Source organism: Dufourea novaeangliae, unplaced genomic scaffold, assembly GCF_001272555.1.
Source record: "Dufourea novaeangliae isolate 0120121106 unplaced genomic scaffold, ASM127255v1 scaffold6, whole genome shotgun sequence".
Lineage (NCBI taxonomy): Eukaryota > Metazoa > Arthropoda > Insecta > Hymenoptera > Halictidae > Dufourea > Dufourea novaeangliae.
Genome location: NW_015373900.1, coordinates 510084 through 525917, shown reverse-complemented (window position 1 = coordinate 525917; position 15834 = coordinate 510084). Strand labels below are relative to the sequence as shown.

At 46.3% G+C, this 15834-nt stretch overlaps 1 protein-coding gene across 1 annotated transcript; it reads right to left on the bottom strand.

The window, feature by feature from the left end:
- Positions 1 to 9297: 9297 nt before the first annotated feature.
- Positions 9298 to 13236, bottom strand: LOC107193519 (slit homolog 2 protein-like). The gene has a single exon (XM_015582983.1). The coding sequence runs from the start codon at positions 13234 to 13236 to the stop codon at positions 9298 to 9300; it is 3939 nt and encodes a 1312-aa protein (XP_015438469.1).
- Between the last annotated feature and the right edge of the window lie 2598 nt (positions 13237 to 15834).

Here is a 15834-nt window from a genome sequence, read left to right as displayed (position 1 = left end):
GTAGGGAATTTTGTCAGTTTTAATTTGCATAGGAAGGTGAAGTATTTTATGATGTGGGTACGCTGTGGATGTTTATGGAAATTCAAACTTTTGTGGATTTTGGAAAATCAGACGTGAGCAGAGACTGACTTTCTTCATCAATAGTTCTATTACGGTGGAACGAAATTGTACAATAATATATTTACTGAATATTATTAAAGTTTCTGTTGTGTACAATTCTATAAAAATTTGCTTATGCTATAGATGTGTAAAATTCGCAATCTAGATATAGGAGAACGTGAGTGTACGCTTATCGATGGTGCACTTATCTAAGCCGTCAGCCCTGATGAATCATCGGTGATAACCATTCCGATGCATTTCGTTGATGTTGGGATTATGTGTAGTTAAGTGATACGTTTTGTATTTTGCACTGCTTCACTTAAAATATTTAAGTAAAACAGTGAATACAAATATGTATTGTTTAGAATTTTTTATTTCTGGATTGTCATTTGAAACGAGCATTAAGAGAGTGGCAATCATTGCTAACTACTAGAACGCCATCGAAGAGGACAAACTGTTAACCCTTCTGCTCGTGCGATGCTGTTAGAGATGCCAAGGGTAAAGAATATGAAATACAAGATTAATTTCAAATGAATCCAATTATCACAGTTTAGCCTATAAAATTATAAGCCTTGGTCCTCGGAATACTTTCCTTTCATTCGGTATTTTTATCTTATTTGTTCTCGTTGCGCTTATCGTTTATCGACAGAATGCATAATCTTCAAATTTATCTTCAGGTAACGAGATTCGGAGTGTCAAGGTTCCGTACGATACCGAAATAAGTTCACGACGTTCGTTATTCTGTCTCCTGACCCCGTTCGGCCGCGCACGATAAGCAATTTTATCGGCTTTGATCGATTCTATTAAACGACGCCAGGCAACTATGGGTTCCCAGGTGCTTTGTCTCGGGGGCTCCGCGCTAGCCCATCGATGCGGTCGTGATGTTAACCTTCGGTTGGATCGGAAGCTAGTCCGTACGGGAAACTTGCTTTTTTGACTCCACCTGCAATGGGTCGTGGGGAATTTCCAAGGTATTCCTGACGATGCTGAATTCAGTCTATTCAAAGCGTCGCTATCGATAATAAATCCATTCGATCATTCAGCGTTGTGTCACGACATAAAAGTAGCTAAGGTGTTAAATCGTGAAAAGGTTAAACGTGTTCGTCGGCAACGGCACCACCCTCGATGACCCATTAATTATCAGCAGACCGTTTATCGGGGAAGTTGTTTAGAGAACAACCTCCGAATAAACCCGTACCGTCTCGACCAGATCTGATAATTTCGTCGGGGACACCTGTACCGTTGCGGTTTCGAGAGTCAGTCGTTCACCATCTAGGTTTCCTCTTTCCAAGCCAGCCGCCGAAAAGCCGTAAATTATCGATCCATTTAGCAAAGGGAAGAAAGCTCCGGGGGGTAGTACTGGCTACTTTGATTATTAAACGCGTCCACATGACCCACAATTCCGAGCGTGGCTCTTATTATTATTCCATTCGCCGGCGGTGCACGGCCAAATGTAATTTGCCCGAGAGCATCCTAAAGACGTAATGTCGTTAGCCGTGCTGCGGCTCTTTTCTGGTATCCATATGCCCCCTGGCTACTCGAGAATTTGAATCGTGGCCGGCCGCGTTTAATTCCGCGTGGATTTAGGATTTTCCGCGGTGTTCACATCAACCAACCCTCATTCGACCAACGAAACTATTACTTTCGAGGGTCGAATCTCGTTCGTTCGTTTCTTTTTTGTGTGTGTGTGTGTGTGTGTGTGTGTTTTTTTTAGAAGACGATTCCTGGCATACTCTTGCGGGCGAAACGTAACTTACGACCTCGAATCTCACGCGAGGAACGTGATCTGACGCCGTAACGCGGGAAATTCACGAAACTCTTCGGATTCTAGCCGGTGCTGTGGGGCCAGGGTCATCATCAAATGGAACGTGGATCTATGTTGGAATAATGCGCGCATCGATGGCGGTACAGGTGTTCGGAGTATTGGTTCGAACTCGAGGAGGATTTGGGAAATACACCCTCTGTTGGAAATTTACATCATATTTTCCAATCGTTAGAATCACTAATTCCAAAGATTCCATAACGATCGACAAAAAAATATCTTCCAAGACCATCGATCAAAACCATCTCTCTCGAAACATCTTCGTACCAATGCTTCGCGCGCATTTAAATTCCCCAGTATTCGCCATTTCGAGTTTCTTTCGGAGCACTCCAAAACCACGCACATCTCTACCCACTTGAAAATTCAAGAGAACACAAAGGAAAAGATTGATGGGAATTCCAGATCAGAGGACACTCTTGAGGATCGTAGAACCGGGTTGGCGCGTGAAACGACTTCTCGAGAGTCTGGCGAGAAGGGTTAATACTCTCGTATGGGCTCTCTCGGTTCGTTGCGACAATATTTCTTCGGTTTTTGGGTTGCGGGACGAGCGGTTGTTATCACGGACACATCCCCCCCTTTGCCCCTCGTGGAAAGGACCAACGTGATAAAAGTGTTCTTGGCGGCGGCGCATGTACGCGCCGTATTTAACATTTTATTCCCAGAAGCGTCGCGCAGTTTTCCGCGATACGGGTAACGCGATAAATTATTCCGCGTTCCGCTTATCTTCGACTCTCCTCCTACCAACCCAGTCTACATCGTCCGTTTCTTCCGCGTCGTCTTTCTATACCCGTTGGGCTCCTTCCACCGCTTTCCTTCCTTCCCTCCTCTGTTTTTTCCCCCCGTTCGCTCCACGGCCGTCTTGCTCGCTTAACGTCGACGTTATTTAGCGGGCGCGTGGGAAAACGTTGCCCGGTTTGAGTTACAACTACCTAGCCGCGAGGGGAAGCGGGGAAAAATGAAGAGCGTTTTGGATTAACGCGAACACCGTCTGGATTCCTCGACGATATGAACGTCCTACGGCGGCCAGCAGACCATCGACTTGCCCAGGCCCGAGCACTTGCTCCGAGGATGGACCAATTTGGCTCCAGTCGGGGATTAAGTGGAAGCATATCCCGAGACGGCGGATCGAAAAGATTAATAAATTCATTTTATGATGTCGAAATGATTCGGTAGTGTTTGTGTTAGGCTTTATTCGAACAATATGATACAGTTTTTGGTCCAAAATTAACCGTACCGAGACTTGGGTATGATTTTCATCGAATAAATAAATCGATACTGTATTTAAGAGCGTTAATCTGGACTTTAAACGGTTAATGGGATTGAATAATTATTCGACAAGTGTCTGCTCATTTAAGAAGGATTATTTTATTATGAATATTGGAATTTCCACGTTTAGTTGATTAAAAATAGCGAGGCACTTCTTCATCTTTTATTCGTTGGTCCAAATAATTTATCTAGACAATGAATTTCTCATCTCTGACCCTCCGTAGACAGTGTGGATCGTTGGCAACCCAAGTAAAATTTTATTTTGCTCGGACTTTCCTCCGAATATTTATTTTTAGTGAACAAAGTTTTAAATATTTGACCTGAGAAACGACTGTATAATGTAATAGAGGCTGATACGTGTCCCGAAATTTTTGCAGATTTTTCGAAAGCCAAAAACGGTAAGAAACGTAGACTTATGTAGACATAAACGACCCAGTTTGCTGCGAAGGAATATGTAAAAAATTACGTTCGCCCACGGAGGTTTGACAATCTTCACGACGACGTATAAAATAAATGTAATAAAGGCGTAGGAGAATTTCCAGAATGCAATGGACGATACAACTTACAGTTTCAGTAATTCGAATTCTCCGTAACGGAATTAACGATAATAGGCTACCGATAACTCATCGCTGAGATTAAATGTTAAAGTAATGACTCGATTCCCCGAATCAATAATGGTACAATAACGGATCTTATCGTTCGAATAAAATGCAATGGGGGCGGGGGGGGGGGTGAAACAATACACTTCTGCCCGATCGGAAATACACCGCGCGTTTACGATTTATTTGATAGATTCCTGATACCCAATCGATACACGTTAGCAGCTGGTGCACGCGTAAACGGCCATTAGCGCGTCTTCGGCTTCCAACGGGGGGACAAAATGATTCATTCGTCCTTAACCACGAGAGTCGAATTTCCAATAAGTAGCAATGAAAAATTTTTATCACTGCCGAAGAATAATAACCGCTGATTAGCTATCAGCACCCCGCTGATACAGCCGACGAAAGTGTGAACGCGTTTATGCAGCGACGCCCGTCATTATCGGTGGTGTGCACCGGTCATACGGAAACAGGCCTCGAAAATTTATCATCACGACTGCTGCTGCCTCGTCATCCAGCTTCGGCGTAATTACTGGAGCCTAGATGTTTTTAAATATCTTCGTCGAGATAAAACGCCTTTTTTTTCTGGAAAATCGATGTGGGATATTAGGTCGGAGAATAGGGACGTCGGCGACTTTGAAATTTTGTAATGTAAAAGGGAATCTCAGAGAGGAAAAATAGTTAGGTTTCTTTAGAAATTTTACCTGAAAGAAAGACACGCGAATTGAGGGGCTCGTAACAAAATTCTTGTCAATCTTTTGTTTCTGCAGGAAAGTACAGAAGTACTATGACATCTTTAAGGATCTTGAGAATCAATTAATTTTATTAAAAATAGAATGACATCTACTATATAATCTTACTTCCTAGACCACTAAAATCTGTTATAACAAAAATCGAAACATTTGACAAGGGTTCTTTTTGTTATGACCTCCTAGATTGCCAGTGTGATAAATATGTCGAATTTTTAAAAACGACAATGTACCCAGAGCAACCTAACAAGTAATGGAAAATAAGATACTATTAAGAACAAACTTCACGAGGAAATATTAATCGTCGGATTGGAATCTCGCAGTGGGGAAAAGAATCGCGCAAGGATTTCACAAGAATCGTCGAACAGGTGGAAAGAAAATGATGGTCATTTTACAAAACAAACGTGTTTATTTTCTCATGGTTCGTCGCATGAAATGGAAAGTGGCAATTAATTTAATAATCACGTAACATATCGTGGATACAATAATGCGTGATCCGATGAGCGTATTTACAATAATACAATACAATCAATTTTGAAGTCGCGAAGACCGCGAAGTTTTCTAGAGACGAGCTTTAAACGCGACCGGTATCTATCGTACTAAGCACGCCAATGAGCAATCCAGTCCTAAACGTCAAAATTAACACTGTTTTACAAGAAAATCAACAACACAATTACCTCCCGTAATATTTCTTGGTGTTCAAACATTCAACGGAATTTTCATCGAACTAAATGGCGGGAAGGTACGTACAAATAAATTTTATTATTAAGAAGAATGTTGGTTTATATAAAATCAAAGAAATATTATATATATATATATATGTAGTTCCTCATTGTCCTCCAACGTTCTATTCTTGTCAAATAAAATAAAAATATATTTCATTATCGTCATCGACTTAAGAAAACGGCGGATCGCTCATTGGCACTATTAGTCGCAAGTGCGCGCCTGGTTCGTCTCTTGGTGTGCTCGAAAAAGTGTGCGTGAGTATTTACAACGTTTGATATACACAGTATTTACAAAGAGGATTCTCTTTCACTTACAGACTAATAAGCGTTTGACGACCGTTGCTTTTAACCAAAAAGACAGTCGTGAATCTTAGGAACGAGGTCTCGCCAGAGACATCTGTCTTTTCTCTCATTTCTATCTATCAACTCTCTCTCTCTGTCTCTCACTCTCTTTCTTCCTTGTGCTCTGCCTAGTTTTATACTAGGTGGTATTTACTTTTTTTTCGTTTTATTCTCTTCATTCGCTTCGTTAAATCTCTCTCTCACACTCTCTTTCTATCACGAATTGACGAACGAACGACAGGAATGAGAACTAGGGAACGCTCCTCCGTTTCCCGGATCGAGAAAAATATATATACGATTAGTACGAAGGAGAGTTCATATACCGGGACACGGAGTTCACGCAGCAGCATATCATATTCTCGTCTTTTCTCGTGTTTCTTATCGGTGAAACACGGGTTACACACGTCGACACTCAGGGCTCGACTGTCCCCTGACCGCGGGCTCCGTCGGCGATCGAGTCGTAGGAAAAACAGAAAATTGGAGCCAGGAAAAGAAAACTTGAATCGCTGCTTAACGCGTGGACTGCTCGACCAACAGCTAATAAAGTTCCAAAAGAAAATATATTGTCGACGAAACGGAAAATACGTAGTACAAGCGACTATTGCGACAATGTTTTGTTCGTTTCGAGGTTTTCTTTCTTATCGAACATTCCAAGACGCTATTCGAATTTGATTCAATATATGACTGTATAGGCGGTTTGCAGTCTACGTGTTAAAATACACAGAAATCGCAAAAATAAAATTAATCTGCGAATAAATATATTAAACAGTAATATATTTATCGTTGAGGAATGTTAGGCTGTTGCATAGAAATTCGTGCAAGCGCGTATTCGTGCGATTGGAAGTCCGACTACACTTGTGTTTCTGTAGAATCAAGGAAATCGAAGAGAGACTATTAAACTGTTAGGGGAACGTCTTTTTAATATCGTGCACGAAACGTCGATAAAATTTCCAATTAATTAGAACGCTTTACGATCGAAAAAGTTATTGGGAAATGAGTAATCGAAGGAAGTTGTAAACGAACGTAAACATGGTGGCTGATGAAGCCTTTAGTAATGAATTTCACGCAATCAGTGTAGCCCCGTATATGTATAGTTCGTTTTAAATAGAGAAAACGAAATATCAGAGCCTTCTTCCTTGTTAAAGTATGTACACAAACTTCCGAGCAGCGACGTGTAATGAACTTCCAGAATTGAATAACGAAATAGCGAAATTACTGGTCTCGAGAAAATTAATTATTAGATCGCTCGAAACTCTGTGATTTCGCGAACATTCGTTCTACCAGCCGCCGATAATTAAACGCCATGAGAAGAAAATTAACCGAGAACATTTTTAACCAGTTATTCTTTAAAACTGAAAACAAAGGAATAGTGTACCTCGACTATGTAAAAAAAAAACATCTTTAAAACAATCGAAGGATCGTCCCGTTAATTCACCGCAAAAAAAAAACACCCGCGCATGAATTCAGAATTATGTACCCAATGGCTAATATCACATATTTTCTGAATAATCGAATTTCCTCCGGCGATGAAGCGATACGAAGAAGATCCTCCAATTATTTTCAGCCTCTATTACATAAACCGCCGACCCTCTAATTGCTACACGGCTTAATTGGAACGAAAAAAATGTTTGTAACAACCCCGCTAATAGCTCCGAATACGTATATGGCGCACCGTGTACCAAAAATGAAACTCCGAAACACAATTCGTGACCCGAACTACAAAACGAAAAACATTTTCTCTACAACTCTCACGGTAGGAGTACGTCCGTGTCTTTTGTCGGCCGTGGAACAAACGCAGAGAATATATACGTATATATGTATATATATTAATCAAGTCGCTGAAGTTTTATATATGTACAAACGTTGGAAAATTAATAATAATAGGGAGCACGCCATGTTTGCATCGTGAAATTCCATCGAGTTTCTCTCGTGACCGAGCGAAAAAATAAATAACGATACACCTGGCAAGAAAGCAAAACCGGCGGCCATTACGATCGATCGGTGGCGAATTTCACGGGGCGGCACACGGTCTCGCGTAAGGGTTATTTTTCAACCGGTGATCGAAACCCTCGAGCGTCACGCCGGGAGCCTCGTGACCGATATAAAAATTTTCGACAGTCGAGACACGAAGACACGCAACACACCCTAATTAGCACACGCGCTAGTTCGATGGATGGTGGTCACTGGTGTTTGCGTCAGCCCCTAACGAGCAACGAGAATAATTTCGAATGTATGCCCTCATTGTCTGCCATTTCCTAAAGTTATCCTCCGCTTTATAGATACAGAATATACATTACAATACAGAAGATCTGTGCAAGCAAAAATTCGCGTCGTCCTCTCGGGGCTAGTACGTAAAAATAATGACTCGATCACGGGCATCGCTCGGGGGTGTTCCTTCATCGGTGAACGTCGACAGTGGTAATCGAATTATTATTGGGATAACAGACAGATATGTTCAAACGGTAGATGAAACAGTGTATGCGCGCAGATTCCATTTTTCTGAATAATCTTTTCGACCGTCGTATTTCCGAATAATCTTTTCGACTATCGTTTCGCTGAAGAATCGTAGTAGATGCTTGTACATGAAGAAAATTTGTAAGTACTGTATCTTTCACATGCTATTAAAAATTCAATAACGTCAAGTACAGAGTACTTACTAATGGCGAAAAGCAATACTAGTTATGTAATGAATAGACTGCGAATTATATGCATTTCTAGCGTATACGATTGTGTAGAATTTAGTGCAGTCGGAAGTTCGATTAAGCTGAAGGAGGTTTATATTCTAATTGAACCCTAGTAGAGTAATGAATACACTAAATAAACTATTATCTGATTCCAATTTCTATAAATTCGACTATAAAAATCTATACTTGCACGAACATCCGCAGTCTAGTAATGAATAAAGCAGAACGAACGGTTGCTTATTAAACCCACCATTAACGGAGCCACGCCGACACACCTGTTTCTCTATAAAATACCCAGTGAATAATCTAAAGTTCACATGCATCGTTAACGTAATTTTCTGATCGCTTGTAATATCATGTTCCGAATAATTGTTCGATTGAACAATTACTTCGATACATGTTCAGTGATCGAACAATTCCTATCCATACACGTCGAGCAATTAAAAACCTGTTAAGCTCTTATTCGTGAATAATCGCAAATGATTTTCCAACAAACCTATAAACACACCGTGTCTGTTTCTCACCCGAAAAAATCTATCATCCCCTCGACGAAAGTGCACCCCGTTACGACGGAATCGGGTTCCACGTGAAAAACAATTAAATAAACCTGGTCTCTCTTTAAATCGATTTAACTCTAGACACTCACGCGTCGAAAGCCTCGGTGGCGGCGGTTCTCTCGACCATTCCCTCGGCGAGACGATACTTTTCCAATCTGCCACCCCCTGAAGAGTTGGCTGGCATTCCGCCGTCTCTCGAGAGGGTGGAAACGCGAGGGAAAGGTATATATGTATATCCTCCGGTTGACCGATTCTAGTGGAAGAGCAAACAGACGGTGGGTCGTTGCGCGCGCGTTCGGTCGGTTCCTTGCGGACGAAACTGTACAAATACCTACTACGCGCGTCCCTGTCGCGTCCTCGAGCGGATTCCCATGCCAGGGGCCATCGATGTCCCACCTCCTCTGACACGATAGACGGCGGATCGTCGGGCAACCAACGACACAGCCGGTCTGTACTAGACGAAGTAAGTACGAGGATTCGCCGGATGCGTGAGCACCTCGCCCGGTGGTGCTGTCGGTACCGGTGGTTCCGGTATGGTGCTGTAAAGATGGCTGCCCCTGGACGACAGACTGGCAGGTCGAGGCGCGTTACCAGCGTGCAACGCGCTGTAACCGCTGTGCTGGTGCTGATGCTGATGCTGATGTTCCGCCCCGCTGTCCTCGTCCTCGGTCCTGCTGGACGCCGAGCTGACATAGGTGGACTGCGTGGGCGTCGGTGTGGGCGCGTGCACCGGTGCGACCAAAACGCCATTAGGCTTGGTCCACACGTCCCCCGCGGATGGTGCAGCCGTGTAACGGGCCGGCGTACGATTTCGGTCGTTCACCTTCTTGCTGTCCCGTCGTTTGCCCACGGAGTCCGGCATCGCGAACCGTAGCTTCTCCCAGAACCTCTTCTCGCCCCACATCACGACCGTGCAAGTTTGAAGTAACAGCTGTAGCTCGGGATCACGAGCCGGTGCCTCGGTAGCCAGGAGGATCACCACTCGCCTCTTCCTGGAGCTGGGCCTGATGTTCTCCAGTGCAGTTCTTAATGCTGCACGGAACTCCGCGTGCTGCCACTCGTTCGCCAGGAACACCGGTGAAAAGATGATCACGATTCGTCTAGCGGCTGCTGCTGCCGGTGGGACCGCTTCTTGGGGCCTGGCAGGCGGTAAGTCCCTCCAGTGAAGACACAATGCTAGCCCAGATTGCTCCAATTCAGCTGCCAGGAACCTGGTGACAAAGTCCTCGTCCCGTTCGCTGTAGACTATGTAACCGTCGTACAAACGATCCCTCTCCTCGTCCGGCGGCGTGGTCATCTTTCCCAGCCGAAGACCATAGCGCGCGTGTGCCCAGAGACGAACGTCCTGACGGAACGCGAAGGCCAACGCGACGAACAGACAGATCGCGATCACAGCCACCAAGGCGCCGGCTAAAAGCGGCACAAAGTTACCACCTAGAAGAGGTATCTCTTGGATTCCACGACTGACGGCCTCCGTGGACGGATCGCCGCAACGCCTCATAGCCTGCGCCAGCGTCTCGACGCCGTCGCGGCAGTACATCTTTTCGGGATCCCCCTTGTGCTCTGCCAGCCATCCCCGTAATTTCGCGGCGTTGCTACACTCGCAGCTCCACGCGTTACCCTCCAACGCGACTTTCGCCTTGTCCCCGACACTAGGCAACGCCTCCCACGGACGGAAGTCGACGATACGATTGCTGTCCAACCGCAACACCTCGAGCTCCTTCATTTTACGGAAGGTCGTGTTCCCAACAGTAGCGATCGCGTTGTGATCGAGGTACAATTCCGACATACGTTCCAGCTGATCGAACTCGAAGCCCCTCAATTCCCTGAGAGCGTTGTCCTCGAGATGAAGGACGCGTAACGCACCGACACCGTTGAACGTGCAATTGTGTATAGCCGCGATACCGCTGTTGTTCAAATACAACACCTCCAAACGACGTTTACCGATGAACACGTGGCTGCCCAGATCGCCAAGATCATTCCCGTCCAGATAGATCTCAGTCGCATCCATGGGTATACGTTCGGGTACGTGTTTGTAGCCGGCGTTCGAGCAGTCGACCACGTTGCTCGACCAGCTGTGGTCGTGATAACAGGAACAATTGCTCGGGCAGGTCATCTCGCAGTCGCACGCGTCGAAGTCGCAACAATGGCACAAAGCGAAACAATGCGCGTCGTATCGGCACAGGAAGTCTTTCGGTTTCAGCGTTAGCAGAGGTCTTTTCGGTGTTGCTCGTGCGTGCACCATGTCGCAGGTGACAGAGTCGAGGTCCATCACGCGTGGATGTTGTCGTAAACGGGACATTTCATTGATCCGCGGTAACCATTCCATTGTGCAGTCGCATAGAATCGGATTGTTACCGATGTAGAATTCCGGCAGCTCGACGTCCTCCGGCACCGTTTCCAACGCAAGGGCGGCTACCTCGAGATTCCTTATCTCGTTCCCGTACAACACCACTTTCTCCAGGCTCTTCTTCGCCAGGAACGCACCCGCGGCGACCTGGCGGATCTTGTTGTTGTTCAGAAACAACGTTTCCACGCTGTCCGGCACGTTCGCGTCCGCGATCTCGGCGATCTGATTGAAGCTCGCGTCCAGCATCTTTATACGCAACGTGTTCTGCACCATGTAATAATTCCCGAGCTCGCTTATCTGATTAGCGTGAATGTCCAGCCATTCTATGCTGCCTGGAAGATGACTGTAGTCGAACCACAGAAGCTTGTTGTCCGAGACGTTCAGCCAGACCAGGGTCGAGAGGCTGGTGAACGCGCCTCGGATTTCGGTCAGCTGATTCCCGTCCAAACGGATCGCGCGGAGCACCGGATTGCTCGCGAACGCGCTTTGCTCCACGTGACGGATGTAATTGTTCGCGAGATTCAACACTTGGAGGGCGGGCAACGTGGCGAACGCCTCGCGGGACACGTTCTCCAGTTTGTTGTCCACCAGTCGGAGACCGTAGAGTTCCGTAAGACCAGCGAACGAGTCGTTCTCGATTCTGGATACGTGGTTGTTGCCAAGGTCGAGGGTCTTCAGCGATCGTAACACACGAACGGCGTACGGCACCTCCGTCAGATAGTTTCCGCTCAGAGAAAGGTCCTGCAGGTCGGTCAGATTGTCGAACACACGATGGGGCAGGGTTCGTAATTTATTCGTGTCCAGGAACAGCTGACCGAGGGTGGTCAAACCGATCGTGTGACCGGGATCGAATCTGGCGATCCTATTGTGGGACAGCGTCAACGAGTGCAGATTCGTCAGGGAACCGAAACAACCGTCCATCAACGTCTCGATGTTGTTGTGCTCGAGCTTCAGGATCTGAAGGCTGTACAGTCCCTTGAACACGTGGGCGTCGATTCTCGTCAGACCGTTGAAAGACAGGTCCAGAATGACGAGTCGGACCAGTCTGGAGAACGTGTCGCGATTTACCCAACGATTCGTCAGTTCGTTGCTGCTCAAGTCCAGAACCTGTAGCTCGTCCAGATTGTCCAACAGGCCGGGCGCCAGCACCGTCAACGAGTTATTGCTGAGCATCAATTCCCTTAATTCCTTGGTTTTCGAGAACAGCTCCGGCGGCAACGCGACCAATCGGTTGCTGGACATGTTCAGCGATCGAAGCGCGGTCAGACCGGCCAGAGCGTGATCACCCACGGCGGCGATCACGTTCTCTTGCAGCTTCAGCACCGTTAGCGTCCGTAGATTGCTCAGCGTACGATCCGGCAACGCGCTGAGATCGTTGCTGCTCAGATCCAACACGTCCAAGCTAGGCGTGCACGATTCGGCCCAGTCGGAGAAACCCAGCGCGACGATGTCCTGTAACTTGTTGCGCGTCAGATTCAGGTTGGAGAGACCCCGTACCGGGCACAGCAGCTCCGACGGCAGGGTCCAGAGGTTGTTATCCGCGAGATCGAGATGTTGCAGACTGGCCAAACCGCGCAGGGAGTCTCTGTGCAGCTCTAAAGTCATTGTTGACCAATCCCCGTTGTGCGTCCTGACCGACAAACTTCGTAGATTGGGGGCAGCCGTGAAAACACCGCCTGGTAGATAGCGGATCTTGCAATAATCCACACGGAGCTTTTCCAGCCGTGGCAACGGCGACAGAAATCCATGTGGGCCCTCGATCTGGCTCTCGAAGAACAGCACGTCACTGCACTCCAAGGCCAAAGAACTGATCGAGTCCACTTGAATGGCCGAGAGATTGCCAATTAGACCGGGCACGTTGGCGATAGTTCGTACCCTACACGCGAGCGACTTCTCCCCGTCGTCGCCGTCCTTCTTCCACTCGCAGCCGTTCGGCGCCTCGAGACTGGTGATGCTACGGCCGTGTATCAAGCCACCGTTCAGAACCAACAGACACCAGACGATCCTCGGCAGCACGTTTACGGAGCAGCGTGACGCCTCCATTCTGAGTATCGTCGCTCGGAGAAGTCACGTTCCTCCCTGAATAGTGGCTTCGATATGATCGTGGGGGAAGCTGACTAGGGGGGAGGGACAGGGAGGATCACCAAAGTCGTACCGTCACGCACTCATCACTCACTGTGTGGCACTCGGTTCGAAAACCGTACACGAGGTATACCCGTTTCACAAACGACGCTCGTCTCGAATAAAAAAAACAAAAAAACACACCCCTCCGGTTGAAATTATAAACGTCGACGGGTGGTATTATTTATGCACTGTACACTAAAAACAGCGACGATCGCTCGTTCGACGATGTCCGTTCGACGTACAAACACTGATGATCGGTCATAACCACCGAAGGCCCGAGCGCGACACACAAAACGACCGTTTCGAAACAGGAGTATCTCTCTCTCCTCGTGAGAACGTACTTGGCGCGCGGTTAACGGACAAGTCGGTGAGAGGACGAAACGCGACGTCGTTCCACCACGAACGCCGGAAAGCAACTGACTCGAACCACCCGATCCCTGTTCTATCGACGGTCACGCACCCTGCATGACTGCCGGCGTGCAGCTAGCTATCCCCACTACTTTCCCCCACCCGCAGGACAATTCTACCACCACTCTCCCCTGTTAGGATGCATCCGTTCTCCGTACAGACGAAATTCCCTCGTTGAATGTATATGCAGCGGGTATGCTCGGATATTGGAGAGGGGAGAGATAGAGAGGAAGGGACAGACTCGTGGAACCGGCGAGCGCGAAGCGTGCGACATAAGCCAACGTTCCACGCCACAGGCGGCTCGCGAAGATGCAACAAACCAGCTGACTGACAACACTACTTACTAGGTAAACACCAAACTGGTTCCCTAGGCGTACGGACGCGCGCATTTATCACAAGCGGCTTGGTCTCTCTCCCCCGTAACCCCGAGGAGGGTTCTCACTCCCCCCACCATCGACCGGTTTCTTGCCTTCCCTGTATAGAAGGCTGATTCTTCGTCGGGGTAAGTTGTGCCCGGTTTAATAGCCGACGAACAGTGGCTCGTCGCGCGCCTCGACAAAAGAACGTTTTCAAACATACAACCCCTGTCATTTGTTCTCTTCTTGTACCCTCCCCTGCCCCAATTCTGGGGCCCGATTTGCTCGCGAATAATTATTGTATCTCATTAACAGTTTAAAGCTCAAAATGACGTCCTCGCGATACTGTAGCTTTTCACTATGTAGGTATTATTCGAATAAAATTCTACCCAACTCTAGGTGAGGGAGTATTCATAGTTACTCTAGATGCATGGGGTAATTTAGTCGTCGAGTCACCAGTTGAAGGATAGGCAAAATTAAATATCATAGTTACTAAACAATTATATTTGAATAATAACATCTAATTATAGCTACTACTGTAAAAGATCCTCAACATCAAGCCAAGGGTGGTTAGGAAGTATCGCAAGACAATTGGCGCCATCTACTCTGGGGATGTCGAACTACATGTCACCGATTCGAAGAAAGAACATTCTGAGAAACAGTACTTTCGCAATAGAAGACTGAATACAATCGGCAGACACTGTACAATTATTATTATTCCACGGTAAACGTTGCCTGTACATCGGGAACAAAAGGGGAAATGGTCTTCGCCGCGTTTAATTCAACCGGACGATTACTCATCCGTCACACGTAAGATGATGAATCATGCGAAGTGTGCCAGGGTATGTACGAGCGTACTTATATGTGGGATTGTAAATTCGAAGCCGTGGCCACAATGACGAATGACGGAGTTCATGGATTTGGGCGCGCACGCTTGGTATACATATATCCGCACTTCATTACGCATTTACGAGTTGTCAAGGTGATATCAGTGCCTCGTCCTTCCTGGTCAAAGATTAACCATCCACGCGCACCAATTGGAATACTTGATCAGCTTGACTAAACATTCGACGGATTAACCGCCGGGCATATTCGTACCGCCTGAAACTTGCATCTCTCTTAATTAACGTATTGATTACCGTGTCAACAGTGTGTTCGTTGACAGTGCTTTTTCCCGTGGACTCACGAATGGTATAATCTTTATAGCAAGACAATCAGATAAATCGGAGGAATTCTTTCCAAAAGGCAACGAACGTGTACATGTTCCCTCGTAAACTTTCGCATAGGTTTCCATTTCATTAAATGAAACGAACACGACATAATTCTGTCAAAGTTTTTATGGGTATACCGGTCCGACAGTCATTCTATTACAGATTCAAAAATATTTCATTGCAGAAGAAGGATGTACAACGCGCAGACCGAATACACTTGGATAACAATTAATCGCGAACTCTAATCTATCGAATCGGAATATTCAATTCATTTTATTTTTTTCACTCGATCATAAAATTTCTCAATATATCCACAAGAATTCAAAATACAAAAACGACGTAGGCGGTCAACGATCTCGTGACCTCAGGCGTTTATATAATTCCAGAATCTCAAAACACGTCGACCGAACGAAATTTGGTCCATTATTCTATTTTCAAATTTGATTCGCCGATTAAAACACCTGACCGATTACGTAATCCGTAAATGTTTCACGATCGCGAGATTCTATTTCGCTAAGTCAATGGGGGTTTCACCGACTGAA